The sequence below is a fragment of the Cyprinodon tularosa genome, unplaced genomic scaffold (genome assembly GCF_016077235.1).
Source record: "Cyprinodon tularosa strain WSP-4 unplaced genomic scaffold, ASM1607723v1 ctg350, whole genome shotgun sequence".
Classification (NCBI taxonomy): Eukaryota; Metazoa; Chordata; class Actinopteri; order Cyprinodontiformes; family Cyprinodontidae; genus Cyprinodon; species Cyprinodon tularosa.
In genome coordinates, this window is record NW_024039064.1 from 219,408 (window position 1) to 247,080 (window position 27,673).

Below are 27,673 nucleotides of genomic sequence, written 5' to 3' on the forward strand. Positions count from 1 at the left end.
AACAAACAAACATACAGAGTGGCAGTTGTGATAAAAAAAACAATACCAAAAAAAAAAAATCGTCAGATCACGTTTATCAGTTTTTAATTAGGTTTAATGGAATTGTTTTTTATGATCATTTTTATCATTTAAACAATGTAAACCCCCCCCACCCACACCCCGGTAAATAGACATAAAAATAAAAAATAACAATCCAGAAATTAAACTTAAATTTAAGTCATCCAGGGTGTCACGGGAGTGACTCTGTTGGTATAATTACTAGGGGTGTAAATCACATCCATCATGGAGATTCGATTCAGTATCAATTTCCTGACCCAACGATTAGATTATTTTCGATACTCAAGAATACACCACGATACGTTTCGATTAATCGATTAATTTTTCTTTTTTTTTTTTTTTTTAGACCTTACAGGCTAAACAAAGTAAATGACTGGCTTTTTAAATCATGTTTGCTTCTCAATTTCAAAAAAACGGTCTGTTTGATGTTCTCAAAGCAATCAAAAGAAATAAAAAGCTCCGGAGTATTCTTGAGAGGAGAAGAATTACAACTTGTCACAGAATTCAAGTACCTTGGCGTGATACTTCATTCCACTTTGTCCTTAAAAAATCATATCAAAAAAACTTGCCAATACTGTCAAATTTAACCTTAAAAATTTTAAACAAATCAGGTCTTTTTTAACACTTGGTGCTGCTAGAATTGTTCTCCACTCAATGATTTTATCTCACATTGAATACTGCATCACAATTTGGTCTCTCACCACAGTTACCAATTTAAAATTAATTGAATCACTCTACAAAAAAATCTCTAAAAGTGTTTGACCAAAAACCAAGTTCTTTCCATGTATGTAATATTTTAAAACAACTACAATCTTTTAAATTTTGAAAATTTTATAAATTTTAAGTATGTATGCTTCATTTATAAAGCGCTACATGGACTAGCCCCACCTCCTGTGTCTACTCTGTTCAAACCCGAGACTTCAAGTGGCCTGAGAACCAGAGGAGACTGTGAGGTTCCTCACAGAAGAACAACTTTTGGTCAGAACACTCTCTCTGTGAGAGCCACTAACATCTGGAACAGTCTTCCTCTACACATACGGGAGAGCCCTACACCGATCAGCTTCAAAACCCAACTCAAACTACAGATGAAAACAAACCAGTCATGTAACCACCAAACTTTTAACATTTCCTTGTGATGCTTGTATTGTATGTTATGTTCTTTCTTATTTATCTGCCTGCCTAGGGACTACGGATGAAAACTAGCTTTGTAGCTATAATCCTGCATATTTACCTCTTTTTTTTTTACTGATGTTCATTAATGTGCATTGTCCCTATTCAAATAAATAAATAAAAATAAAAAATAAAAAAAAAGTATCAAGTTTGAAATAAATCAATGAAAGCTGTAATATCGTTATGCTTTTTTTTTTTTTTTTTTTTTAGAAACAACAGCAAATAACAGAAGTAGAAAAGTTGCATTAACAAATACTGCAGAAAATCAGTGCAATGAGTGCAATGCAATACCTCGGCTCCAGACGTCCCGCCCCCTCCACAGACGCTCCGCTGCTCCTCTCCCAAATTGTAGCTGACCGCAAACAGTGCTGCAGACAGGAGGCCAGCTTGTTTTGTTTTCATGACCGAAATTGCGGAAAACAACTCATGAAGTTTGACCTGCTAGAAGAGCGAGGTGCGCGAGAACGCTGAGACCCTTTTTCCACCTGGATCTCCGCTCTTTTTGGCCCTCATGTCCCTCCGTCGTCGGACTAAACTCGCCCCCACTTCCTCGCCGGCTCGGCCGCATCTAGACCCACAGCGTGTAGCACAGACCACGCTTCAATATTGAGCATAATTTAAAAATGTCTGTGTCAAGCTCACTGCAACACACTGCTGTAAGAGTATAACCAGGAAGCCAGGTAGGAGGGCAAAATAGGCTTAGCGCCACCGCAGCACGGGAGGGAGAATTACGCCCAGGGTCAAATGGATAAAAATAGACCGGAGGGAAAAAAAAAAAAACATGAATCGATTCTCTTGCGGACGTGTCGATGCATCGGATCGTCGGCTGTTGGATCGATGCATCGATACAAAACGATTATTATTTACACCCCTAATAATTACAGGAATGCACATGCGCAAAGGGAACATCAGTCACTAGGAATGAAATAGAGCACAGACTTTGGGGAGGACTGGGCGACCATTTTGCCGTACCTTTGTGCATCGTGTTTTACTGAAGACGTTCCAGAAACGAAGCGTCTCATCTCCGGCTCCTGTAACGATGGCTTCTCCGTCTGGAGACACAGCCTGAGAAGGACAGCGTAAAGAGGAGATGACTTTGTGAAAACAGGCAACCGATCAGCAAACCATGCTGCAAATAACACCTACAGAGATGAAGAGGTGCTAAACTTTGCAGAAATCTACACTGAAGTCCTGTTCAAAATGCAATAATCAAAAACACTAACCTTTCCTGCTAACTTTACTTTTTCTTATTTGCTCATAATCACACTATAAACCTACCAGATATAAGACTCTGTAGGAGTGTCCTGTCAGCTTGGCCACCTGTGTTAGAGACGGATACTTCCATACCAGGATCTGGTTCTGAGAGTAACCATGGGTGCTAACCTGCACACACAAAACACAAATAATGAATAAATTGTTTGATTTAACTGGATGGGAGTTCAGAAATACTTAGATTGATGATGATCAATACAGGTTTTTAATTTAATGAGACTAGGACAGAGGTCATGATTTTCAGCAGCACATCTGATGCTCCCTCCATTGACCCAAGTTACCTTAACCAGTACAGGAAGTCAGTCATTACTAACATTGCTGTAAAAGTGAAAACGGATCTTAAATTCGACAGCCAGATTCAAGTAACTGAAGACAAGTTTATTTCAATTAAGGCAGTTGGCCAAAATAAAGCAATTATTTTCTAGAGAACATTTAAGGACAGTAATCCTTGCCTTCATTATGGGTGTAAATAATAATCGTTTTGTATCGATGCATCGATCCAACAGCCGACGATCCGATGCATCGACACGTCAGCAAGAGTATCGACTGTTTTTGTTTGTTTTTCTACTCCGGTCTATTTTTATCCATTTGCTCCTCTACGTAATTTCTGACTCCTGTGCTTCGGTGGCACTAACCTATTTTGTCCTCCTACCTCGCCACCACTACAATCTTTTTTGCACACACACACATGCATAAACAGCAGGCAAGACAGACTTGGTGGAGGAAAAAGTTGACTTACACACCCCTTGCAGGTTAGTATTGAGTATTTCGGGGCGTATTCTTGAGTATCTAAAATAATCGAATGGTTGGGTCAGGAAGTCGATACTGAATCGAATCGCCATGATTGGTGTGATTTACACCCCTAGCCTTCATCACCACCTGCCTGGGATACTGTGGGTTGATTATTTTTTTTGGGGGGTGGGGGGTTAGGCATAGTGCTTCCTGGAGGGGGGCTCACCCTTTCATACTTTGAAAACCCTGCTCTACATCATAGTCTCCATTCCTACAAATCAGCAAAGGTTAACCTGCATACAAAATAACTAATTCTGAACAGGAAGTGAATCAAGTAAAATGATGAGACATAAAGAGTCAGTACTGTGAACTAAAGCTAAGAGCTAAAACTACTAATGGGAGTATTTATTTAATCAGGAAACAAGTTTCTGTGAAAACGATTTTTAATGATCTAACATCTCATTCCTCTTTAAACCTAAATAAATAACTAGATCCTGAGGATGCTAGCATCATCCAGAGCGCGCTTCAGTCTCCTCACCAGTTCGTTGGCATGTTTGGACCAAGCCAGGTTGCAGACCTGCGACCCGGTGTCTGTGCTCTGCAGCGCCTGACCCGTCAGAGTGTTCCAGAACCGCAAGCAGCGGTCAGCTGTGCCGCCACCTGAGGCCAGGAGCCCGTGTTGATGAGGTGACCAGGCGATAGCCTTCACCGCTGCCAGGTGGTCGCTGTACTGCTGCACAGGTACGAGGCTGGAGCTGTTCCACACCAGTAACTGAATGCAGGGAATGGGAAGAGGAAGACTTTATGGATGCTGTCGTGTTAAAACCTCAGGGGTTAAAATACTGCTGCAAAGATGAAACAGACCAGCCACCAACCCCAATAAGTGGCTGGTTGATGCTGGCAGTAGACTCTGCTAGTGTCAACTGCTTCTTAAGATGCCTTACCTTGTTGTCGTTGCCTCCAGAAGCCAGGTGCTGGTGGTCTGGAGACCATTTTAGGCCACAGACTTCTTGCCTGTGACCCTGCAGCCTCCGTTCTGCAGAAGGCGGTGTTCGGACGTCCCGCTGTAGGATGACTCTGTCCCGACTACCAGACGAGAGCTGCTCCCCGTTCCACGCCAGCGCGCCTGCAGCAGAAAGATCCCCATGGATCATCATACGATAGATCAGCTGACATACGTAAGACAGACTGATGAATAGATATATCGTTTTTGATTAAAAAAAACTTTTCAATTATGTCAGAAATTTTGCTGACAATAGGTCTTTCTTTTGGCAAACTGCTTGTTTTAGTGTCTGTGTACCATAGCTCTAGGTAAAGATTGGATTACCAGATTAGTTTACAATTATTTCAATAATAAATTAATCCGATAAAAAAATGTGAATTAGCATATAGAGATTGGATTTGGTTGAAATATCGTTTTTATCCAACTGGAGGGGTGTTTCATGCCCGCTGACCATCCCATTAGCATACATGCTAATGCTAGTAAGGATTAGCTTAGTCTAAATGAAGCAAGCCAAGCTGAATGCTCTTGTTCATCCAACTTAGATGTGATGCATTTCTGCTTTGAGTGATGAGATACTAGTCAAAATATTCTGAGTGCCATGTTTACATGATTTATTTTTAATCTGATACACCGTTTTATTCAAGTCACTTATTTTCATACTAATGTGTTTTAATTCTGGATACATTTTAGTTGGATCAAGAACTTCTGTGCATGTAGGCATAAATAATGAGCACTTTTATTACTGGGCAAATGCAATAAAAAAACTGAATGGAACAGAAATTGTTGGATCAATAAAAAAAATAAATAAAAAACAAAAAACATTCTCATTGATAACGCTCATGTTCGACGTTCGAACCCACATCAGACAGAGCTGGAGCCATTAAGCTCTTCAGCAAATCCTTTGCTGGTTTTCAACCAGTTATAAAAAAAACTGAATTTTAACTATTGTGTGTGTCCGGAAATGAGCATTTTCCAGGCACGGTGTTAAAAAAAAACCCTGCAAAAACCATCTAGAAGTAACTAAGATTTTCTTAAATTTAGTGTATTTAGCCTTAATTGGAATAAGTAAACAAGATGATTTGCCAATGGAATGAGTATTTTTACTCTTAAAATAAGCTTATAAATAGTGATGTTATGAGATGAGCCGAGGCTTCGAGGCGTGTGTCGAGTAATGGAGGGGGCGTTTCCCCGAAGCGCGTGTCGAGGCGTGATTCATTTAGAGGAGGGGCCAAAATTGATGACGTCCGAGGCCTCGTTACCGTGATACCACGTGACCGCCTCGAGAAGTGGTTCAGAATGCGCAAGAATTTTGAAAGGCATCTAAACAGCCTCAGTGTTCAGTTAAGATGTGGGAGTTTGGAGGAGAGATGCTCTCAGCTGGATAAAGTTTGGATAGATTCTAATAATAGATTGGTTGTTTTTCCAACCAATCTAGTTGCTAATTTGGTTGGAATAAACAATGTAATTATCAAAATTTGACCAAACCACCGGACAAAGCCCGCGTTAACACGTCAGTTATAAGAAGTATTTTCTCCTGGGTGAGATCAGCTACATAGGTGGCGTCGGCTGTAAGAGTCAGGCTCCCATTCTAGAGGTTGATGGTTCAAATCCTGTCTTTGACTTTTGAAAATTTCGATTACACTTAATTATTTTGGCTGATGAGACTAATTTGCATTGTTTTGCCCGAGTAAAAATATAGATTGGGTAAATTAGGTTGGCTTAGCCAAAAGATTGGTTGAACATAACTTCCAACCTGATTAAAACCAAAAAACGTGGAAAAACTATCATGTTTGAATAAAAATGACTAACACCATTCATTTTGCACATCATTGCCCAATTTGCACAAACACTGTCACTGTCTGCTTGAGTTTATTTCACTAAAATGGCAGAACAACGGTGCACCTTGAATTATTGTTCTAAGAAATTTTACACTTAAAAAAACTTACAAAAGATTTTATTATACACACCAACCATTAATAATTTCAAGGGAACTTAAAAGGAGAAAAAAAGAAAAACAGTTGCAAAAAAAAAAAAAAAATCACTGATTTTATTACAAACTGTAGTTCTGCACTCCAGCAGTAGGTGGTGACATGTTCACATGAAGCCTCATGAACTGTGGGGATCGTTGAAGCAATTTGGCCAAACGGTTCAATGCCTCATGAGGCTTCATCTCACCATCACTACTTATAAATAATATGCACTATTTGTGTGTGTGTGTGTGTGTGTGTGTGTGTGTGTGTGAATGGTTGTTTGTCCTATGTATCTCTGTGTTGCCCTGCGATGGACTGGAAACTTGTCCAGGGTAAACCCCGCCTCTCGCCCGTAGACAGCTGGATATAGGCACCAGCACCCCTCGCAACTAGGGGTGTGCAAAATAATCGTCATGATGATGCATCGTGATTCTAATTTTCGTGATCTACTGCATCGATTCTTGACGCCAAGTATCGATTATTAATTTAAAAAAAATTATAAATAAAATTGCATGAATGGTTAACGAACATCAGCCAAAAACAAGTGTAGTACAACTTCCAGTCCAGTAGATGTCACTGCGGATGTGTTGACTCACGCTGCCTTGTGTCACAAGCATTTCCGGCCCCGGGTTACTGCGCCGAGTCATTCAAAAACAAAACATGGAGGAGAAAATATTAAAAATGCATCGCAATAATTCAAGTATCGTGATGCATCGTGATAGAATCGCATCGTGGCCTGTGAATCGGGATTCAAATCGAATCGTGACATCTTTGGCAATACCCACCCCTACTCGCAACCCTGCTTGGGATAAGCGTGATGGAAAATGGATGGATAATATGCACTTGAAATAAGTCAATGTAAATGTTTTTTCTTATTTTAAATGTAAATCGGCTCATCCCATTGGCTAAGTTTCTCTTACCTCCTAAATTCAAGACAAACTGCACTTATTTTAAGAAAAAAATATTTCTATTTTTTTGCAGTGCAACTTGATGACAAATTTATCATTTGCATTGAACTAATGAGCAGATTTAATGCACCGATGCGAGTCTTGTTACGTAAGTGTTAACTATGTACAGGAATCAGTAGAATCCAAGGGTTAGGAAACTGATATCGGGCACCATGTGGCTCAGATCTCAACCCCCCAAAAGGACAACAACAAAAAAAGATCTTTCAAGGTTATTAACTTTTTTAAATTGGAAAACTTTAATTGATTTATAGGACCTGTGGCAATCCTTTATCAATAGTGCACCTCTTAAAAATCCAGACGGTTTATCTTAAGGTGATACTGACTGTTTCTCATACTTAAAGCCCTGCTGTGCTTCTTAAGGTGTGACTGACCTACTCGGGCTGAATGGCCCTCCAGACAGGTCAGCTTCCTTCCTCCAGCTGCGTCCCAGATCTGAACGTAACCCTTGTGGGTCCCAACAGCCACCAGGCTTCCCTGTGCAAAAATAAAAGTCAGTTTCTTTTGTGTCTGGAGTGGATCTAAAAAACAGACTGATATCTCCAGGAGCCTCACTCTTTCATTCCAACAAACAGATGTGACGGAGTCCCCATCCACCGAGAGGTCGCATAACCTCGTCACCTGTCGGGATCAGAAGGAAGAAATCACATCAATCATGTGAGTAAAGACGACAAAAAGACCCAAAGCAGTCAGAGGAACCTTACAGCATTCACATGCATTCATATTCATCCGGTTTGGTCACATGAGTGCAACCTGTACAATTTAAAGAGCCAATTTTGACTTCCTTCCAGCTAAAAAAAAAACTTGACTAGAGCTGCCAACATTACATGAGCTTGTAACAAAAAAAAAAATAAATAAATAAATAAAATAAAAAAATATATATATATATAACTAATAAATATCTACCACAGGAGATTTGGCCTTTTTAAAAAACCATAATGATACAGTGAACTTTAGGTCTTAAAATAAAGGAAACTACTTAAAAAAAAAATATTCAGGGGGTTGCTGATACTTTTGCGAAATCATGTTTAAAAAAACAAAAACTTTTCCACCTTAAAAAAAGGACAAAAAATATATTTTATCATAATTAGTCAATAAAATTTTATGAATTGGCAAGAAAAAAAAAAGACTTCAGTTCTAATAAAACATATTTAGAGTTGCAAACATTACATGACATAAAAAAAAAAAAAAGGAAAATTAATTGAAAAATATCTGATATATTTACATTTAGGTTAAAAAAAATCCTACTTAAAAAAAAAAGAACAAAACATATTAATGTTATAATTACACTCAATTTATTTTGTGGTGAAAAAGTTGACTTCAGTCCAGCGTGATTAGAGCAGCGAACATCACATGAGTTTGTTTTTGTTTTTTTTAAAGAAAAAAACCTTTTTCCATCATCAAATATTTATAACAGGTTGCTAATATTTTGAGAAAGTCATGTAAAAAAAAAAGTAAGTTTCTGTAATAATTCACTTTAATTAGGCGCGATTAGGCAGTGGGGAAAACTACGTAGGCCCTGAAGTGCAAACTGCAACTACAAATCTAAAAGCGCAACAAAACTACATAAAGCAAAGCGCAACTACATTAAGGAAAACACAATTACATTAACCCACCAGAAAAGGTAGGTACCAGTGGGAAACATGAGACATCGCTGATTGGACGACAGCGCCGTTTGACCCTTGAACCGGAAGTCATTCTGCCTGCTGCGACTTTTGAAAACATGGATATTGTCGGCGCCCCAAACATAGCTGCCGTTATCCAGGAATATTTTGAATCAGGACATACGTACGAGGTGATACTGGATATGCGTTTGCGTACACTGAAGACACACTTAAAAGAAGCTGGACTGTTCAGACGACGCAACTTCCGGTTCAAGGGTCAAACTTACCTTTTCCGGTAGGTTAATGTAATTGTGTTTTTCTTAATGTAGTTGCGCTTTGCTTTAGGTAGTTGCGATTTCCTTAATGTAGTTGCGCTTTTAGATTTGTAGTTGCAGGGCCACCGTAGAAAACGCTAAAACATGCATTTGTTGCCTGTTATGTATTAAGGCTAGTATTTTCCCAAGCAGTTAGCTCCTCCGTCAGTACAGAAAGTAATCATCTTCATTTGAACGTAACTAAGATTTGGGAATGAAATGGGAGCAAACAGACAGGGAGGAATCTTCTTACAGATAGCCCTGTCACTGTGCATTTAGGATTTCCTTGATCTAAGTTTAAGATAATGGCTGGCAGAGAAGTCTCCTCATGTGCAAACGTGTGTGATGTCATGATGTAACAGGCCGTGTGTGTAAAATGCTTCTTTAACTGGTATGTGGGCCAACTTTCTGAAGAAGCAAGCCCGGTGGTCAGCGCTGCCATCTGTAACATGAGCCATTTCTCTGCTCCGAGTTTAAATACAATTTCTGCAAAAACACTTTTATCATTTCTCATAGTTATTTAATATCTATACATTATGAAGTGCTGTTTAATTTTATTCCAAGTGATCTCTTCCCAGGAAAGAATCATGTTCTTCTAAGTGTGTTTTATATGTCTTGATGTTGTACCTAAAAGGGCTTTTAATCTCTGTGTCTGTTTCGCCTCCTAAGCCGGGAAGAGATTCTTCCCTACTGAAGTACAAACATCAGCATTTCACAGAGTCTGTGTTCATCAACGTTAGCATTCTGCATGTAGATCAAACAGGTTTGAATTTAGTTTCCTCTGACCTGAGCCCAATTTTTGTTTATTATTTAAAAGGCTTTCTGTGTGTAGGTCACAGCAAACTGCATAGCAATCTTTTATGGTATTCTTATGATAATGATCTAATTGCATCAATTTAAGAGAATCCATTTAATTGGAGGTTTAATTCAAGGATGATCAGATCACTAGGGAGTTGTTGTTTCTTCACTGACGGGGAAATACGTAAAGGATCTCCCTATCTAAACAAATGTGAAATAACCTGGCTGGTGCAGGCACTCCACAGGTAGACGCAGGCCCCCAGCCCCACGCTCAGCAGGTTTCCCGCCGACCAGTCCACCAGATTGAGGTAGAAGTCGTCCTGCAGCTCCGGAGCATCCAGCACTTTGAAGGGGATCTTGGAGATCTTTCGCGCTGGCTTGCGAGGCGAACGGAGCAGCTTGTGACTTTAGGAATCCATTGAAGTTTAAACAAAAAGAAATGGAAAAGGAGAAAAAAAAATGAAGTAACAATTTTGAGCCGAACAACACATCTGTACAGGTTTTAGTGGGACGTCTTATACCTCTTGTTGCTGAGCGGAGAGAGGGAGAAGGGGGACACTTCATTACTGCGATCGCAAGGCACTCTCTTTGTGTGGACAGTGTACTGCAGAGATGAGGCACAGGAAGCAGAACCTTGTTGGATGAAGCTGAACAGAAGCGGTTATTCTTAGCTAAAACAAACCAAAATAATGATCAGTCTACATACGATTAACCCAAATATACATTTTTCTGTCCACAGAACCATAGATTTGGAAGAGTAGACAGACTTTACCACTTCAATGCTAGCATTAGTAAATCTAAGCAGCTTTGTCTACTGAAAACCTAATAAATAATCATCTGCACCCTAAAGAGGCTGTAAGAGTCTTGAGCTAGAACGTCATGCCGCCGGTCGTCCGCGTGAGGCTCTGCCACAATCTCTATCCTAGCACCCAACAACTCGTTCCTCAGCAGGGCGGCGTACGCTGCGGCATCTATGGAGGTGAGACAAAAGAAGGTGGTGAACCCAGAAAGAGATCCAGCTTGATTATTTAAAATCTGCAGAACTCCTGACCTTTGCTGGAGTCTGAACTGGCATCCTTTGCTTTGTGGTTCTGAGCAGGAGAGCGGCAGTTCTCCTGCAGAGAGAGAGAAAAACGATGCATCTGCTGCTGCATGGAACCCTTTTGTTTCTTTAAAGAACAGCTCACACAGTGGGTGCAAATCTCTCACGTTGGCATAGTGGAAGTTGATGCTCCAGTTGCTTCCGGCGCGGGTGGGAATGAAACGGTCCCCTGATTTTACGCTGGCAGGGCTGCAGGCAGCACCTAAGCTCTAGGAGGAAAACAACCAATCCTGCAAGGTTACTACCACACATACATGAGGACAGGATTATTTCATGATCTTTATAGTTTTTATAGACTTGGTGAAGATGGAAAGATAAACAGATGAAGGGTTAAAATATCTGCAGATCTTTAATATATATATATATATTTTATTATTATTATTATTAAAATAATAATAAATAAATAAAAATGGGGGGGGGGGGGTGTCCCTCCTCACCTTGGTCAAACGGCCCTCCGTGGGCAGGTTCTGGTGGTTGATCTGCCTCAGCAACCGTCTCTCGTACTCTTGGTCCATCTGCTCGGGGCCGCGGGGGGGGGGGGGGCCCCTTCCCGCCCCCCTTTTACACCTCCGCTCCCTCCCGGTGAGGAAATCCGCAGAGGATCTCCATATCTAAACAAAAACACGAACAAACCCGGAGAAACGGACATCTTTAAAAAGCTAGGATGACAAGCGGCCCGGTTAGCCTGATGTGTTCATGCTGAATGGGCTCACAGGGTTTAAACCCCCCGTCGCCATTATTATTTTTATTTTTAAACCAAGCGGCTAATAAAGGAAGACATCTCTGAAACGTTTCAGGATGTGCCAAAAAAGGAAAGCCGCACCGTTGTCATGGTATCTTATGCTCGCGCTCACATATAAACCGTTTTCATCTCTTCAACTAATAATGAATCCATCCAGCCGAATGGCTGCGTGTTTCACCGACCTGTCAGTGTCTCAGGTGACCAAGGCGGCTGACATCTTCTGCGGAAAAGATCAGCTCCGCGGTGGGATTTGCTCTTATTCCGTGGAAAACCTACAGCGGCACGGTCAGACGCCAACGCGACTCCCCCTGTGTTGTTTATATTCGCGACAAAGATGGCGTCCGAGTCAGCTGGAGCAGAAATTCTTTGGTTTGAGTTGACTTCTGCTGCTCTGAGCCGTCAGCACTGGAGATGTCGCAACAGTGACACCAGCTGGTGACTTCTACTCATTGCTGTTAAAAACAAGCCTACTGTCTGTGTGTTTTTTTTTTATGCTGGTGAATATTCTCAGTTATACAGAAGGAATTAGGGCCACTGATTTTTCCTCACAATTATGCCTTTAATCCCACAATTCTGACTTTTTTCTCAGGATTCTGACTTTCATCTCAGAATTCTGACTTTAATTCCACAATTCTGATTTTTTTCCCTCAGAATTCTGACTTTAATCTCACAATTCTGACTTTTTTTCTCAGAATTCTGACTTTAATCCCACAATTCTGACTTTTTTCTCAGGATTCTGACTTTTCATCTCAGAATTCTGACTTTTTTCTCAGAATTCTGCCTTTAATCCCACAATTCTGACTTTTTTCTCAGGATTCTGACTTTCATCTCAGAATTCTGACTTTTTTCTCAGAATTCTGCCTTTAATCTCACAATTCTGACTTTTTTTCCCAGAATTCTGACTTTAATCCCACAATTCTGACTTTTTTCTCAGGATTCTGACTTTAATCTCACAATTCTGACTTTTTTTCCTCAGAATTCTGACTTTAATCTCACAATTCTGACATGCAAATTGAACCAAGTTCAATTTAGAATAGAATAGAATAAAATAGAAAATCCCTTTATGGTCCCACAATGGGCAAATACTAGTTTTTACAGCAGCATAAAGATTATAGAAAAGTTGGTCACATAAATTTGGACCTTAAAAAATATATAAGAATAACATAATAGTGAGGAGTTAAAAGATAAACAATAAAATACTGTAATGTAAAATATTTTAACAATATAAACACTGTGCACCTGGAGAATAAAATAATAAAACCAGTTGCATGTTTTCTAAGCCATAACAAGGCTTTTGTTGGGTAATTTTATAAAGCCTCTATAAAGCTTTCGAGATGGGAAGCGAAACGTCTTCAAACTTGGAGAAAAGAATGTCCAGTGGTTTTGTTTTTTAACTTTTTTCCCTTTCTTTTCAGTATGGCCACACGGTGTCTCTGTTGTAACATGGAATAATAATAAAACAAAGTTTATTAGCAAAAACAGCCCACTTTATGGACCGAAGATGATTTAAATGAAAGTACAAGTATTAATAAAAGTTGATGTATTTCTTAAAAAAATACACATTGTGATGTTATATTCTAAAGCCCTTAAAACTTATATTTATGATTCAGCCTTTAAAAAAATCTGAATTATAAATACAGCATCAACAATTTAATAAGAGTATAAACTAATCTGTGAAGGCCTTAGAAGTGTATGGTCAGGCAAACATTATTTTTTTTAGAAAAGTAGACTGTAGTCTGCAGTTCATGTGGGAGAATATATGGATATTTGCATAATGTGCTCTACATGTCCAACCTTTATAGAAAAGTGACTAAAGAAACCAATTTTTAAAGAGAGATATTTTGCAGTATGTGGCACAACACCGACGGTACAGCAAACATATGGTGCTCTGATCACAAAAAACAGGTTTCAATTTTCGGAAAAAAAATATATATATATATGATTGAAACATTGAAAATACTGACAAAATGTGAAAAAGTTTAAGTTTATACATGTATTACACATAACAAAAATACCCCACTTTGTCACAGCCAAGCTTCACACCTGGATAGTATTTTTCCCATTATAGTTAAATTGGATTAAAAGTTAAGGTTGAAAAAAGTAAATAAAAGAAATAGGAGAAAACAAAAGATTTCCAGACCTCCTGAAACCATAAAAATCTGCCTGACAATACTTTGCGCCCCATGTGCCCAACATCAAAAGCTGGTCTGTAAAACAGATAGTCTAAGAACTGATAACACATGCTGGCTTAATGGCTCCCTTGTGAATTTCACATCAAAGTAAACCAAGATCTTACGTTAGCACTTTATGATGTTAAAACGTTAAATTCCCCAACTGGTATCTCTGGAGGGCTCATTTGGCCAAATGAAACAGATAAAAAAAAAAAATAAAATCACTCTTTGAACTTTCTCGGGTAAACCGGTCAACACATCAGGGGGGGGGGGAAAGTGAGGAAGACGTAAACAGAGACAGCAGAACTGACCTGTTGTTGCTAGGATATTATTGAGACATGGTTGAGTAGAGGCAAGGCATGGCATCTTGGTGGCAGCCTGAGCTGCACGTAGGCTCGGCGGTCATATTACCCTCTGACAAGCAAAACACTGTGCCAGCAGGAACATGTCAGCAGACCTGACTTTCCACACTCTTCATAGATTGTACTTGATTATTCTCTATCTTTTGATTTTACTCTGTAAATGTTTTTTTTTTTTTTTTTGGAAGTCAGTCCTGCGTTTTTGACCAGAAGTATTTCCTTCTTCTCTCTCCTAATATAAAGAACATTCCGCACAGATTCATCAGACAGAAAACAAAACAAGAAATCAATTTATTGATATGTTTTAAATACAGTACCAGCAAAATAAAATTAAAAGGTATAATAATAAATTGGATCGTTGTCCTGTTTATTCATAGGCGATGATATACTAAAGTCGACGGATTTTTATCTATAGTAGTATTTCATGGTGACTTGCTTTCTCACAGGGTTCCCAAGGACTTATCAGAGAAAAAGGCCCTCAGCATCACAGGTCCTCTGCCATACTTAACAACAGGTATGAAGTGTGCTTTCAGATGTTTATCCTTTGTCTCATGACAGTCCCCACGTAAAAGGTTTAACCACACACATACACACACATGTACATATGCACACATGCACAAAACAAAAACAAAACAACAACATTTCAATCTTATCAGACTAAATTACTCTGTTCCAGTTAAAGTCTTATTAAACTGATCAAACGCCAAATGTTAAGTCTTCTGTTTCTGGAATCCCTTTTGAACTGATGTATAAATGTTGTTGAGATCAGCAGAGTTTCTGAAAAAAGTATAGATTTAAAAAAAATCTTGCGCACACACAGACACACTTTGGACATAAATCTCCCCAAATAATTGTACCCATATTAAAATTTTCATTTCTGTTTGCATTTATTCAATTCAATTCAGTTTATTTCCATAGCGCCAATTCACAAGACAAGTCATCTTAAGACACTTTACAGTTCACCAGATCATCCAGTCAAATTGATTCAAAGTTTTCTATCTAAGGAAAACCATTTGATTGCATCGACTCATTGACTCGAATGCAATCCCTCACACTAAGCATGCTTGTAGCGACAGTGGAGAGGAAAAACTCCCTTTTAACAGGATGAAACCTCCAGCAGAACCAGGCTCAGTGTGAGCAGCCATCTGCCGAGACCGACTGGGGTTGGATACAAAAAGCAGCTGTAAAAGGCGGCCCGGTCCAGGAAACACACAGCCAGGCAGACGAGCTCCGAGCCATCTCCCATGCCAGAGGATGAAGAGAGCACATCCAGCGATTCACAATCAGAGAAACAGGACTACACTGAAAAAACAGGCCGATCTCCAACATCTATAAACCAGGGTGTTGATGGCAGCAGCACAGCTGATGTTTCTCTCCAGGATGGAGTCACAGCCAAACAGGAACAGATGAGGCGAAGCTACTGTGAGAAAAAGCGAGAAAAGTATTATAAAAGCGTAAATCGCTGCCTGTTTGTGATAGGTCAGTCATCACTGAGTAAGACAGTTTTAATTTTGAGGAATCCACCGTGGATAACTGACATAGCCACATTGTGTGCTGCTACCTGGTGACTATGAAACTACTGGATTGTCCAAAGAAGGTCCATTATATTTTATATTTCAATATCAGTTATTTAACTTTAAGAATGTAGACATATTTCTGCTGCATACAGATCAGTGTTAAACGTACACAGTCATGTACGCCTTCTGTACCCAAAAGAGCAAAATCCAGTTGATCATGATAAAGTAAGGCCATATACTCCAAACGTCTGTTCTGATAGTGCTTTAACAGAGGTGGATAATCTTGATCAGGAAAGTTAAATTCCTGCTTTTCCTTTATCCTGTTCACTTAACTAGGTGATTAGTCCCTCAGGTTATTAGTCTGCATTGTGGAGCTTGAAATGGAAGAGGTTGGAACTGATCTCTGTACAGGTCTTTTACTTTCTGGACCTGGATTATGCTTTTAAGCCTAAATAGAACCTCAGCAATGGGTGCGGTCAGCTGAGCTAAACAGATCTTGCACAATCTGGTGTCAATATCTCTGAACTACCAGAAAAGCCGGATGGTGGCGTTTGACCCAAATACTAAATAAGGCCAGACTGTGCTGTAATGCCTCATTTAGAAACAAGAGCCCAATACAAAATGCAATAAAAAAAAATCTATTTTATTACAGGATCTGCCAAGTAAAAGCCGTTTTTGCCCTTTTCGAGCCGATTCTCCAGTCATTAAATCCGGCCGAGTTTCAGCCTCACCGTGCGTCTTGTGTCATGTAGTATACCAGGGTGTACCGAGGGGCGACCAGGAAGCGTCAGGTTGGAAGAAAATCAAACATGTTTCAAATTCAGTCGACCCTCGTGAGGTGTTCATGGGCAAATCCTCCTGTTGGACTACGAGCGTCTACGAGCCAATATCCCTGAACCTCGCGCCCTCCGCATGTGTAAACAAGGGAATTCTTCTTCTTCTTCAAAATTGATGAGTCTGACCATCATCTCTTGCCGCTGAGTCTGATGTGTGGTTTTTGGTTTTCACAACATGCATCATGTGCTGTGAACTTTTAAACCCAGCGGTTTCGCCTATTGTTTGGGCTGTAGCCGAGTACAACGATTAAAAAGATCATACAGTGTATGATGGCCTTTAGTAAATGGAGCCATGTTTGTGTTGAAATCAGTGACAGTTCTAGAACAAGTTTACCATGGAGGTCAGAGTCAGGCCAATAAATAAAATAAAACAGACAAAAAGCAAAACAAGACTGGACTGAGCAGAAGGAAACAGTGATCCTGTATCACCACAACGGAAAAAGCCTTACTTTTAAAATCATTGATAAAGTAAAGCTATGTAGATTTAAAAAAAAGTGTGATTTTCTCTATTGTAAAGGTAAAACATGCAATTCGTCCAAGGGACAAATAAGTTACAGTTCCTGTGCCAGCTCACATCATTATACGAAATTGATTTACTATTATGGGTTTAGTAGAGGGACCACAATGGGAGCCAAGGCAAGGTCTAAAAGGGCACTGGCCCCTGTTGCCCCCTGTCTAGAAACACCGATGGTTGAAATGCTACAGAGTTGAGTGACTTACGACTGAAGTAGAGCAGGAAGCTGATTCACTGAGGGAAAGTTCTGAGTGCAAACAGGGAAAACAGAACAGAAAAGAGTTTATAACAGCATTTTGTGAACTCCAAAATAGATAGAAATATGAAACATTAACTTAAAACTCTATAGATAAGGACAAAATCATGGATTTGAGTTAAACATCTCTTCATAACCTTCTGCAGTTTTTAAAATTGTTTCATTTAATTGCTTATATTATTACCATTGGTTAGAGAGAACAGTCCTATCAGAGTATAAAATAGATATAGTTGTGAGTCCTCCATCCTTTCTATTTAATTCTGCTTTCAATAAGAATTCATGCCCCTTGTGTTTGCAGCTTTCCTATTCCAACCAGAAGCATTAATATATTCTAATGGAAGACTTTTTAGTTATCAGGCTCCTCTCCTTTGGAACAAAATACCGGTAAGTCCATGAGGCACACATACTTTCTACTTTTAAAGCATTCAGGTGATTGAGGTTACCCTGAGCTATCTCTATAGTTATGCTGCTATAGGCGTAGACTGCTGGAGGACATAGGGAACACTTCCATCTTTCTGCTTTAATTTACCGTATCTCTGTTCTTTAAGTCTGTATAGTTGTTAGTTCAACCTCCAACTTTATGTTTTCTCTAATTTTTCTTTTCATAGTTGCTTCTTTTGGCCTTGATGGAAATATCTGGGCAGCTGTCATCAATACCTTCAATTATAGATGAAAGGGTTGGGCCTTTCTCTCTGTGCTTAGTCCTGTTTCTTTTACTAGACATAGCTAAGGGCTCATTTTTTTGGGGGGGGACTAACTATATATGATGTCTCACATTCCTTGTAAAATGTAAACTGGCTCAGAACTCTTTTTTTAAACTGTTTCTTTCCTTCCCAGAGCCACCTACCTTCCCAGAGCTAGTAGATGTGAGGGGTTGCCGATGGGACTGAGTCAACAACACAGTGCAAGAAAATGTCTACTGCCTCCACATGCTCATCCAGGAGGAGAAAAATCCTGCAAAGTCAATGACTGTTGGTTTTCCTTAGATAGCAAACTTTAACCAATCTGGTTGAATTTTCTCTGTAAAATGACTTTTTTTATTTTCTTCAAATGAAAAGCAGAACCACTTTTTGTTGCAAATCCAAATCTTTAGCATCCTGGATACTATTTTTCTCACTTCTTACCTTTTGTTTTCTTTAGAAGGGATTCCTTTGTCTTCTTTACAATCCTCTTTGTTCTCTATTTTTCTTCTAAATAAACTGTGAGAACTGCTGGATTCACAGTGATAATGAATAAATAACTTTGTTTAATGATTAGGTGACTTGAAAGGAATATGCTTTTTTGTAGGGTATGACAGAAAACCGTCTGAAACCAGAATATTATTTGTAAAAAAAAACTGGAAAGCCATGTGGGTCCTTTTTTGTTGTTGTTCTTGTTTTGTTTCCCCACACAAAGTCCTATTACACACTTTAAAGACTGTGGTTGTAAACATGATGGAAAATGTAGACATGGCAATTTAGTAAACACACCAGAAGTAGGATATTTTGGATGTTTCTTCCATTGAAAATATGAGTATTTTACCTCAAATGCCATGTAAGACATCGAGAAGATATTTCTTTTTTCTATTATTCAACAAAAAAGGCTGAAAACACAAGGATTATTTACAAGAAACCCGTCTGACCGTTTTCCTTTTATCATTCTAAGCCACAACAGGCACCCTTATCTGCATCCCCCATCACCCCCACGCGGGGCAACGACTCAGAGGCCCGATGTTGACATGGAGACCAGCGCGTGCTGGAGTTGTTGCTGTTGGTGGCAGGGGTCAGGGGTGGAGGGGGGGAAATGCTGCAGCCTTATCATTCCTGTAATACAGTCCAGCCCAGCGGAAGCTGGGTCAGTGTTTTCAGGCTGCGATGCTGTCAGGTCCTTACTGGAATCAACAACAGAACAATAATAGCACGCTGACTCATCTCTGGGCATTTATAATGACTAGAAGAAAAAATTTTCAGAATGATGGATAATAATAATTTAAAGGAACGGGTAAAGAAACAACTGTTTTCTTGGTAATACTGTGGGTGTGTAGAGCAAGCTCAGCATTTTTCCAGGTAAACAGGAGTCAGAGAGAGGTGTAGTTGCTTGAAAGGTTGAAGCTAGTTTTTCATACACTCAGGTCAGGAAAATACAGCTGGAGGCTTTTACAGTAAAGAAAACAACCAGCTTATCTTCAAAACATGTTCATCTCGTTGCGTGACAAAGCAGACACTCACACAGAGCCAGTGCTGGCAACAAGCTGCTCTGAAGGCATCTTTAAAACCAGGATTATATTTTTAGGTGCTTTTCTGAATCACTAAATCAGCTCCTGGGTGTTTTAAAGAAAAGCAAAAGGCCCCAACAGCGAAGATCTCCGGTCCGATGGGTGACCTTTGATAGCATCAGGAGTTTACACCATGCAGCCATGAGAGCACTTTGTTTATCTCACCCTTCTGAATGTGGTGTTTTTGATGTATTCACATTGCGTAGGCCCCCCTCTCAGTTTCTTTTCGCTTTGCCGCAGACCTTGCCACTGCAGCGCATGACGAGCACCTCCTCCCACGCTCCATCTCACGCTCTCACTCTCAGAGACGGCTGCAGAGCTGCGTGTGCTGCTTGCCTTACTCTCTCTCTCTCTCTCTTTGGTGTCAAACGAGGACAAGTATTGATCCGGGCAAAAATCGAGACTGACATGTGGAATAAACGTGGTTCTGGGGTGAAATAGTCCATCATTTTCACATTCATACTGCAAAAACCTGTTTATGAGTTAAATATGAAAAGAGGTGATTTAATAAAATCAGGTTGCAATCTAGCTTTAATGATACATCTGATTTATTTATTTTTTTTCAGGATAAAAGACGAGGTTTCACAGGTTACTTTGGGTTACTGGTTTTGTTGTGTGTTTGGAATCATTGTCCCATTGAGAAACCCTCGATTTAAAGCCAAGTTTAATCATTCAGGGCTCTTCCTTTTTTCATCATTGTCACTCAGCTCCAAATGCCCTAAAACAGGGGTCACCAACGTGGTGCCCGTGGGCATCAAGGGGCCCTCAAGGACGACATGGGGTGCCCTCAGCATCTTTTGAAAACAGAACAATTCACCAGTGGACTAAATCTGAAATGTTATTTTTTACTGAAGCTCTTATTTTGAAGCATTTATGAAGCATTTTATCACATCAATAAATTAGAACATTTGAGGATTTATATGGATTTCATAATGAGAATATCTAAAAGCAAATAAAAAATGAAAAGAAACAATAGAAATATGTTTATTATCTATGAAGTTCAGGTGAACGCCGACTCCTCTAGTTCATGGGTCAGTATTGGTAGCCTGTCCTATGACCCAGTACCCATAAAGTAGCCCTCAGCCTTATAAAAAATGGTTCTGATGTAATGTTACTAAACAGAGCCATCTTTGTCTCATTGAAACTGCTTAATTTGAGAAATTTATGTGAGGATCAAATCCCCAAATGACTTCTTTATTTTGAACTTATTAGAGACTCGCTGCAGAAGGTCCCATTTTCCATTCAGCTCACCGCAACGAGACGGCGATGATCATACATCACATCCAATTTTTATACAATAGTCAACAAGTGACAAAATGACAATGATTGCTTATGAAAGGGTGGGAGGGGGAATCCCTCGATGAGGCTTTCCGACCCGATCTTGGTGGAGCTGAGCTTTACTTCATCTCTGCAGGGTTAATCTTTATCCTTTTATATCAGATGGTTCCTTGTTATATACAGTTAATTGATGTCACAAATGATTTTTCTTTATCATTAGCAGATAGTTTGATGACATATGGGGCTGAGAGCCTGCGTCAGAGTGGGTGCATATCAAACTAGCTAAGAATTAGGTCACCCCGCATCAGAGCTGACTGCTGTCTTATCTATGTCTGCAAGATCTGTGGCAGGCAGATATTTTATTCAAGAGTTTTTTGCTTTGCCATTTGTCATGCAAAACATTGTTGGGGACCGTATAGCTTTTAGCAGCAACTAGGTACGTCAGGAGGTCTCCATTCTTACTACACTGGCGCTTTCTGGTGCTAGCTCCTTCCTAACTGCCAGCCCTTATGGTGACTGCGGTTGCACTTCTGCCATGGCTTATCTGTCCTTACCAATTTGAGATATTTGCAAAGGTCAACTATTTAGTGTTAAGGCCAGTTTATGCAGACGCATAGCCTCTGCAACCGTCAAATCCTGACTATGCGTAGAACGGTTGCAAACCCGCGCAGACCTCAAACGGAGGTGTGCAGACAAAAAGTAGCTGTGATTGGTCCAGAAGTTCTCACGAGTTCTCGAATAGGCTCCTCCTTGCGCTTTGGCGGGAAACTGCTGTGTCCCTAGAACTTCTAGACCACAGAAGCATACCAGCAAAACTGGTTCGCGACCAGAACCAAACAACATTTGAAACATAATATACTCAAGCAACAGAAACATCTTTGAAGTTGTAGCTTTTTTCGACATTTTTGCAAGAAATTTTTGCAAAGACAGCCCATGATTAATGTATACAAACCTTCCATGACAGCACATATACAGTATATATTGTTCATCAAAGAATTATGTTAAGAAAATAAGTAAAAGTCAATGCTAATTATTTATATCATGGCCGGCTAAATGTCACAAACTACCCTGCTAAACACTAAGTGATTAACTTTCCATTTGTGTGTTTCTGTGTCAGTAAGCCAGAGTGTCTAAATGAGTCAGAGATCCTGTTTTTTCTTGTTTTTAAGAAAGCTGCATTTATTTGGCTGCAAGATCCCAGGGGAGTTAGAACAAATATCCAACACAGTGTTTTGATAGCTAGTTTTTAAATGAGATTTGACTCCAACTAGTACTTTACACACAGACTAATATGCTGCAGTCCACTTATGCTGTAATTATGATTGTGCTGTCATGTTTTGATGCTGCGATGAAGAACCAAACACGAGATGGAGCAGACAACACATGGCTGGCTGACACAATAAAAGGGATGATTTGATTTTATTTTACTATGGAAATAAAAACTTTGATTTTATAGATGTAGAGCATTAGAAACAGAAATTCAAAGTGACAACATGGTGGAAAACAAAAGCTATGGGTTGACACTGGGAGCACTCCCACCTCAGTAACCTTAAATCTGTAGTCTAGCAATCATTTTTAAACAGGTTTTGAAGAGTTATAGCTGTTTTTATTTATGTTTTGTATTTTTCACTGTAAAATTCGTACTGGTGTCTTTTTATGGACAGCAGATGAAAAACAGCCTTTTGGCTAATTGTGGTGCATTTGCATGAATGCTTATTAATGTAAATTATCTGTGTCAAATAGATAAATAAATCTAAATCTAAAACTGGATTGATGGGGGGGAGGGTTTGGTGGTCAGGGGCTGATCTGGAGCAATCATTGGCTGGACAGGCCATAAATGGGCTCATCTCAGGGCAACGCAGAGACAAACAGGAAAAAACACCCATGCTTCCAGACAATTTGGAGAGACATAGCCTAATAGTCATGTTTTTGGACTGTGCAGAGAAACCGGAGTACCCAGAGAATGTTCCAAACATAAATGGCCTGCCCAAGAACAAGACAAGAGACTGACTGATATGTAACAGCTGTAAAGGGAAAAGGAAGCTAGAGCACTGAGAGAAGATGACTTAGATGGAGGCCGTGCTTGATTTCCTTGGAAAGCAACAGTCACCGGATGAGGCTGGCTGGTCTTAAATCCTTCTGGAAACAGAAGAGCTGAGGGTGGAACAGCTGCAGACTGCGGCTGGAACATCATAGGTTAGAGGAGAGACCAGGGCTTCTGGGCATTGAGATGATGCTGATGGAGGTATAGCTACAGATGGCATTAGAGGTAAAGAGGAAGAGATTAAGGCTTTGGAGAGGCTGGAATTCAGGTTGAAATCTTGAGAATGAAAAACTATGTATAAGAGATTCCCTTGGAGGCTGAAAGAGAGATACCATCTGGACTCCTAGAGACAAAATATTAGACCGTTGCTGGATCCAGCAAGAAGGGCGTGAAATGTGATTGTGGCATCTGTAACGGGAGGCTGAGGAAAAGGTCATAAGTATATTTTCAAATCATGTAAAAAGAGATTATTAGGATAGGAAAAAAAGGCAAAAACTGAAAATACTACAAAAGATTAGGAAAATAAGCAAAAGTAATAAAAGTAGCTTACAAAAAAAGTTGTGGGTACCTTGCAGTTATTAAGTTAATCATGAACTTTAGGAGACGATCTATTTCAAATATATTGACCAGGACAAAACCGTCTCAGATCAAGTACAAGAACATTACCATCACCATGTTCAACTGCAGGTTTGATTAACTTTCTTTAAAATTTGTCTCCTAAAAACATGTTTTTTGCCAACTCTAGCAAGACTGTCTTTCAGAAAAACCTCCAGTTGTGTGTCATCAATCTGCATTGGTTTCCAAATAGGGCCTCTCCCATGGTTGTCAATTTAGCTAAATCTCTTCCTCATCAGAAGTGAATCTTAAGCACTTGTTTTTTGTGAGTCGTTAATGCACTAGGAGTAATTATAATAGGTCAGCCAATTCAAGGAAGGTTCAGCACTGTTCCATGTTGCCTCCTTTGGTGGATAAAAGTTCTGTCTGTGGTTTGCTGGAGTCCCAAAGACTTATGATGCATCGACACTTAAGAGAGCGACTGATTTATATGAATCTTCAATGTAAAGGTGCCATCAGCAGGAACGGTCGGCAATGAAAGGGTTTCTTTCGAGTGTTGTGAATATAGCAAAATGAGTAAATAGTGCAGAGCGCCACTTGGTCTATTTGCTCATTAAATGCATGAGTAGACCGAAGCAAAATGTTGCTGAAGTTGCTCAATCTGAACTTTTCTGTTCATGACCTGATGGAATGACCTATCAATGCCTACATCATTGTTCAACTTTCTACATTATCCTACAGCGGAGGACTTTAACAGGGGGTCCGCGGCCCCTAGGGGGTCCACGGGTCATAAAGGTCGCAAAAGTTTTAGTTTTTTTTTTTTATTCCTTTGTAATTTTTTCCGCTATTTGAAATGTCTTTAACTACACATTAACATGAATTCAACACACTGTAATAAACAGATAAATGGAGGCAGAAGATGTCTTTCAGTCATCACACTGGAAAAATGTCTTAAATTAAGTGTAATTACCCTAAATTTGAGTTGGTAAATGAGATAGTTTGCCAATTGAATGAATATTTTCACTCTTAAAATAAGATAAATAGATAATATGCATTTGAAATAAGACGAGGGATTTTTTTTTTCTTATTTTAAATATAAATTGTCTCGTTCCATTGGCAAAATGTCTCAATCTACTCCTCAATTCAAGAACTTTGTCACTTATTTTAAGAAAAAATGACAGCAGATTTACATTTTTTGAAGTGCAATGCACACATTAAGCGACACACAGGAGCTCTTTTAGGCTGGGCACCGTTTCATTTACAACACCTGTCTCATCAACCAGGAATCAGAATCAGAAATACCTTAATAATGCCAGAGAGAAATTACTGTCGTTACATCACTCCATATGTAATAGAGTGATATAGTTTGATATAAAACATACAGTTTGATATAAAACAATTTCATACATTGTATATAATTAAGGGGTCCCCCGCTCCATCTCACCATTAGTTTGGGGGTCCTTGGCCTGAAAATGTTGATGACTTCAATTCAATTCAATTCAGTTTATTTCTATAGCGCTAAATTCACAACACATGTCATCTCAAGGCACTTTACAGTTCAACCAAATCATACAGTCAAATTGATACAAAGTTTTCTATCTAAGGAAAACCAGTTGATTGCATTGACTCATTGACTCAAATACAATCCCTCACACTAAGCATACTTGTAGCGACAGTGGAGAGGAAAAACTCCCTTTTAACAGGAAGAAACCTCCAGCAGAACCAGGCTCAGTCTGCTGAGGCCGACTGGGCTTCAAGGAGACAGAAGCAGAGACACAAAAAGCAGCTGTAAAAGGCGGGCCCATCCAGGAAACACACAGCCAGGCAGACAAGCTCCGAGCCAGCTCCCATGCCAGAGGACGAAGAGAGCACATCCACTCAGTCACGGTCAGAGAAACAGGACCACACTGGAAAACAGGCCGATCTCCAGCATCTATAACAAAGGTGTTGATGGAAGCAGCACAGCTGATGTTTCTTTCCAGGATGGCGTCACAGCCAAACAGGAACAGACGAGGCAAAGCTACTCTGAGGAAAAGCAGAGAGAGCAGAACGTTAGAGATTGAACTAACAGATTATACCAGTGGTTCTCAAAATTTTTCTGTCATTCCCCACTTTGGACAAGGGGGAATTTTCAAGCCCCGCCTGTCCCCATCGCCCCAACACAATGCTAATGAAATATGCAACAATCTTAAAATGTTCCAATTTTATTGAAGTAACAAGTAGTATCTAAATACAAACTATCTACATCAAATAACAGCAAGCTAAAAAAAAAGAAAATAAAAATGCAGCTGTGTCAAAATTTGTATCAAGCTCAAAGATAGAAAAAATTAAAGTGCCACTCTGCAATCTGTTAATAAAAGAAAAGAAGTTAAATCCATCTGGCAAGACAGGTCTATTTATCCCTGCATTAGTGGCTGCAATGAGCCTGTTTTGCATTGCACAGTTTCTCAAAACGGGGTTGCAGGCTTGATACTGCCACTCTCAAGTCATGCTCAATGTTCAGCTGAGATCTGTATTTTGTTTTCAGTGAAGGATGTGAGATATGACACTATGGCGGAGTTACAATTTTTTAAAAACTTTTTTAAATGTTTTCTTTTTTCCCTTTTGGTCCACCAAGGAGCCTACAAATCACGGTAAAACATGAACATGTGGCTGTGTGAATCAAACGCCGTTATTTATTTAAGATAAAATATTTCAAATTCAGTTATTTATGATCAACCTGCGCCGTCAATCCCGGCGCATATGCGCTTTATTTGCAGTCTGGACGCTGAGGGTAAACATGCTGTGTCTCTGACTGCAGCGCTGAGAGGTACTCCTGCGATAGCGGGGGAGAATGGGGTTGGGACGGAGGAGGCGCCCCACGGCAGCACCTGCCGCTGGAGGACAAGAAAAGGAACGATACGTGCTTTCACGTAAGAGTCTCCAAAAGTCGCTAATTTGTCGCTAGTCGCTTTTTTGAAAAAGAGTCGCTGGAGGTTCATGTTCTACATTTATAGTCACACAACACACACACACACACACACCGGAACTTGGCGCGCCCCACCTGTCACGTCTCAATTCCCCACCAGTGGGTCGCGCCACACACTTTGAGAACCGCGGGATTATACAGAATAGGAGAATAGAAAGAGAATGAAGCAGAATGATGAAATGGGGGTCCCTATGTCCTCCAGCAGTCTAAGCCTATAGCGGCATAACTATAGAGATAGCTCAGGATAACCTGAGCCACCCTAACTATAAGCGTTATCAAAAAGGAAAGTTTTAAGCCTAGCCTTAAAAGTAGACAGGGTGTCTGCCTCACGGACTAAAACTGGTAGTTGGTTCCACAGGAGAGGAGCCTGATAACTAAAAGATCCGCCTCCCATTCTACTTTTAGAAATTCTAGGAACCACTAGTAAACCTGCAGATTGAGAGCGAAGTGCTCTGTTAGGAACATAAGGAACAATCAGATCTCTGATATCAGATGGAGCTTGGCCATTTAAGGCTTTATATGTGAGAAGGAGGATTTTAAATTCTATTCTGGATTTAACAGGAAGCCAATGAAGAGAAGCCAGGATAGGAGAGATGTGATCTCTCTTTTTAATTTTTATCAGAAGTCTGGCTGCAGCATTTTGGATCAGCTGAATGCTTTTAACTACAGCTTGTGGACTTCCTGATAGTAAAGAATTACAATAGTCCAGCCTTGAACTAACAAATGCATGACCCCTATCCTACATCACTGTGACTCACTCAGTAGAATTAAGAAGAGGCAAACAATTTTAGAACACTATATATAGCATATATGTCAAGTCCACCCTTGAACCCTTATGAATAGATGAAATAAAATGTTGTTATGGTCCAATAATAGTCTGAACTCCAACCACATGCTTTCAATGCTGTGAAGAGAAGTGGGCCAAGATTCCTCCACAGAGATCAGAGAGGCTGATAAGGTTATTCAGAAGGAAGATCATCTCCGGTCCTTGCTGCTAGTGGGTTTTCAGGGTGGGAACCGACTTCTTTCTTCTGCATTCGGTCTTCTAAAAATATTTTATGTGTTTTTCTCACTCATTTAATGAACTTGAGAAACATCAAACAATCTGGCCGTTGAATTTTTGTTTTAATGAGATTCAAAACTTTGAAAAACAATTTAAGGTCGTATAGTTTTGATATTGAATGTAACCAGT

General features: G+C 39.7%; 1 protein-coding gene across 1 annotated transcript in view; it reads right to left on the reverse strand.

The window, feature by feature from the left end:
* fzr1b (fizzy/cell division cycle 20 related 1b) overlaps positions 1-12,123 on the reverse strand; it is a 14,096-nt gene extending 1,973 nt beyond the window's left edge. Inside the window, exons 1-13 of the mRNA XM_038295111.1 lie at positions 11,912-12,123; positions 11,425-11,598; positions 11,095-11,196; positions 10,937-11,000; positions 10,729-10,856; positions 10,407-10,489; positions 10,107-10,290; positions 7,725-7,790; positions 7,544-7,646; positions 4,176-4,357; positions 3,770-4,003; positions 2,506-2,610; positions 2,200-2,292 (exon numbers count right to left, since the gene is read on the reverse strand). Coding sequence (XP_038151039.1) covers positions 2,200-2,292; positions 2,506-2,610; positions 3,770-4,003; positions 4,176-4,357; positions 7,544-7,646; positions 7,725-7,790; positions 10,107-10,290; positions 10,407-10,489; positions 10,729-10,856; positions 10,937-11,000; positions 11,095-11,196; positions 11,425-11,502 — 1,422 coding nt within the window. The 5' untranslated portion in view covers positions 11,503-11,598; positions 11,912-12,123. The remainder of the gene's footprint in view (positions 1-2,199; positions 2,293-2,505; positions 2,611-3,769; positions 4,004-4,175; positions 4,358-7,543; positions 7,647-7,724; positions 7,791-10,106; positions 10,291-10,406; positions 10,490-10,728; positions 10,857-10,936; positions 11,001-11,094; positions 11,197-11,424; positions 11,599-11,911) is intronic.
* Between the last annotated feature and the right edge of the window lie 15,550 nt (positions 12,124-27,673).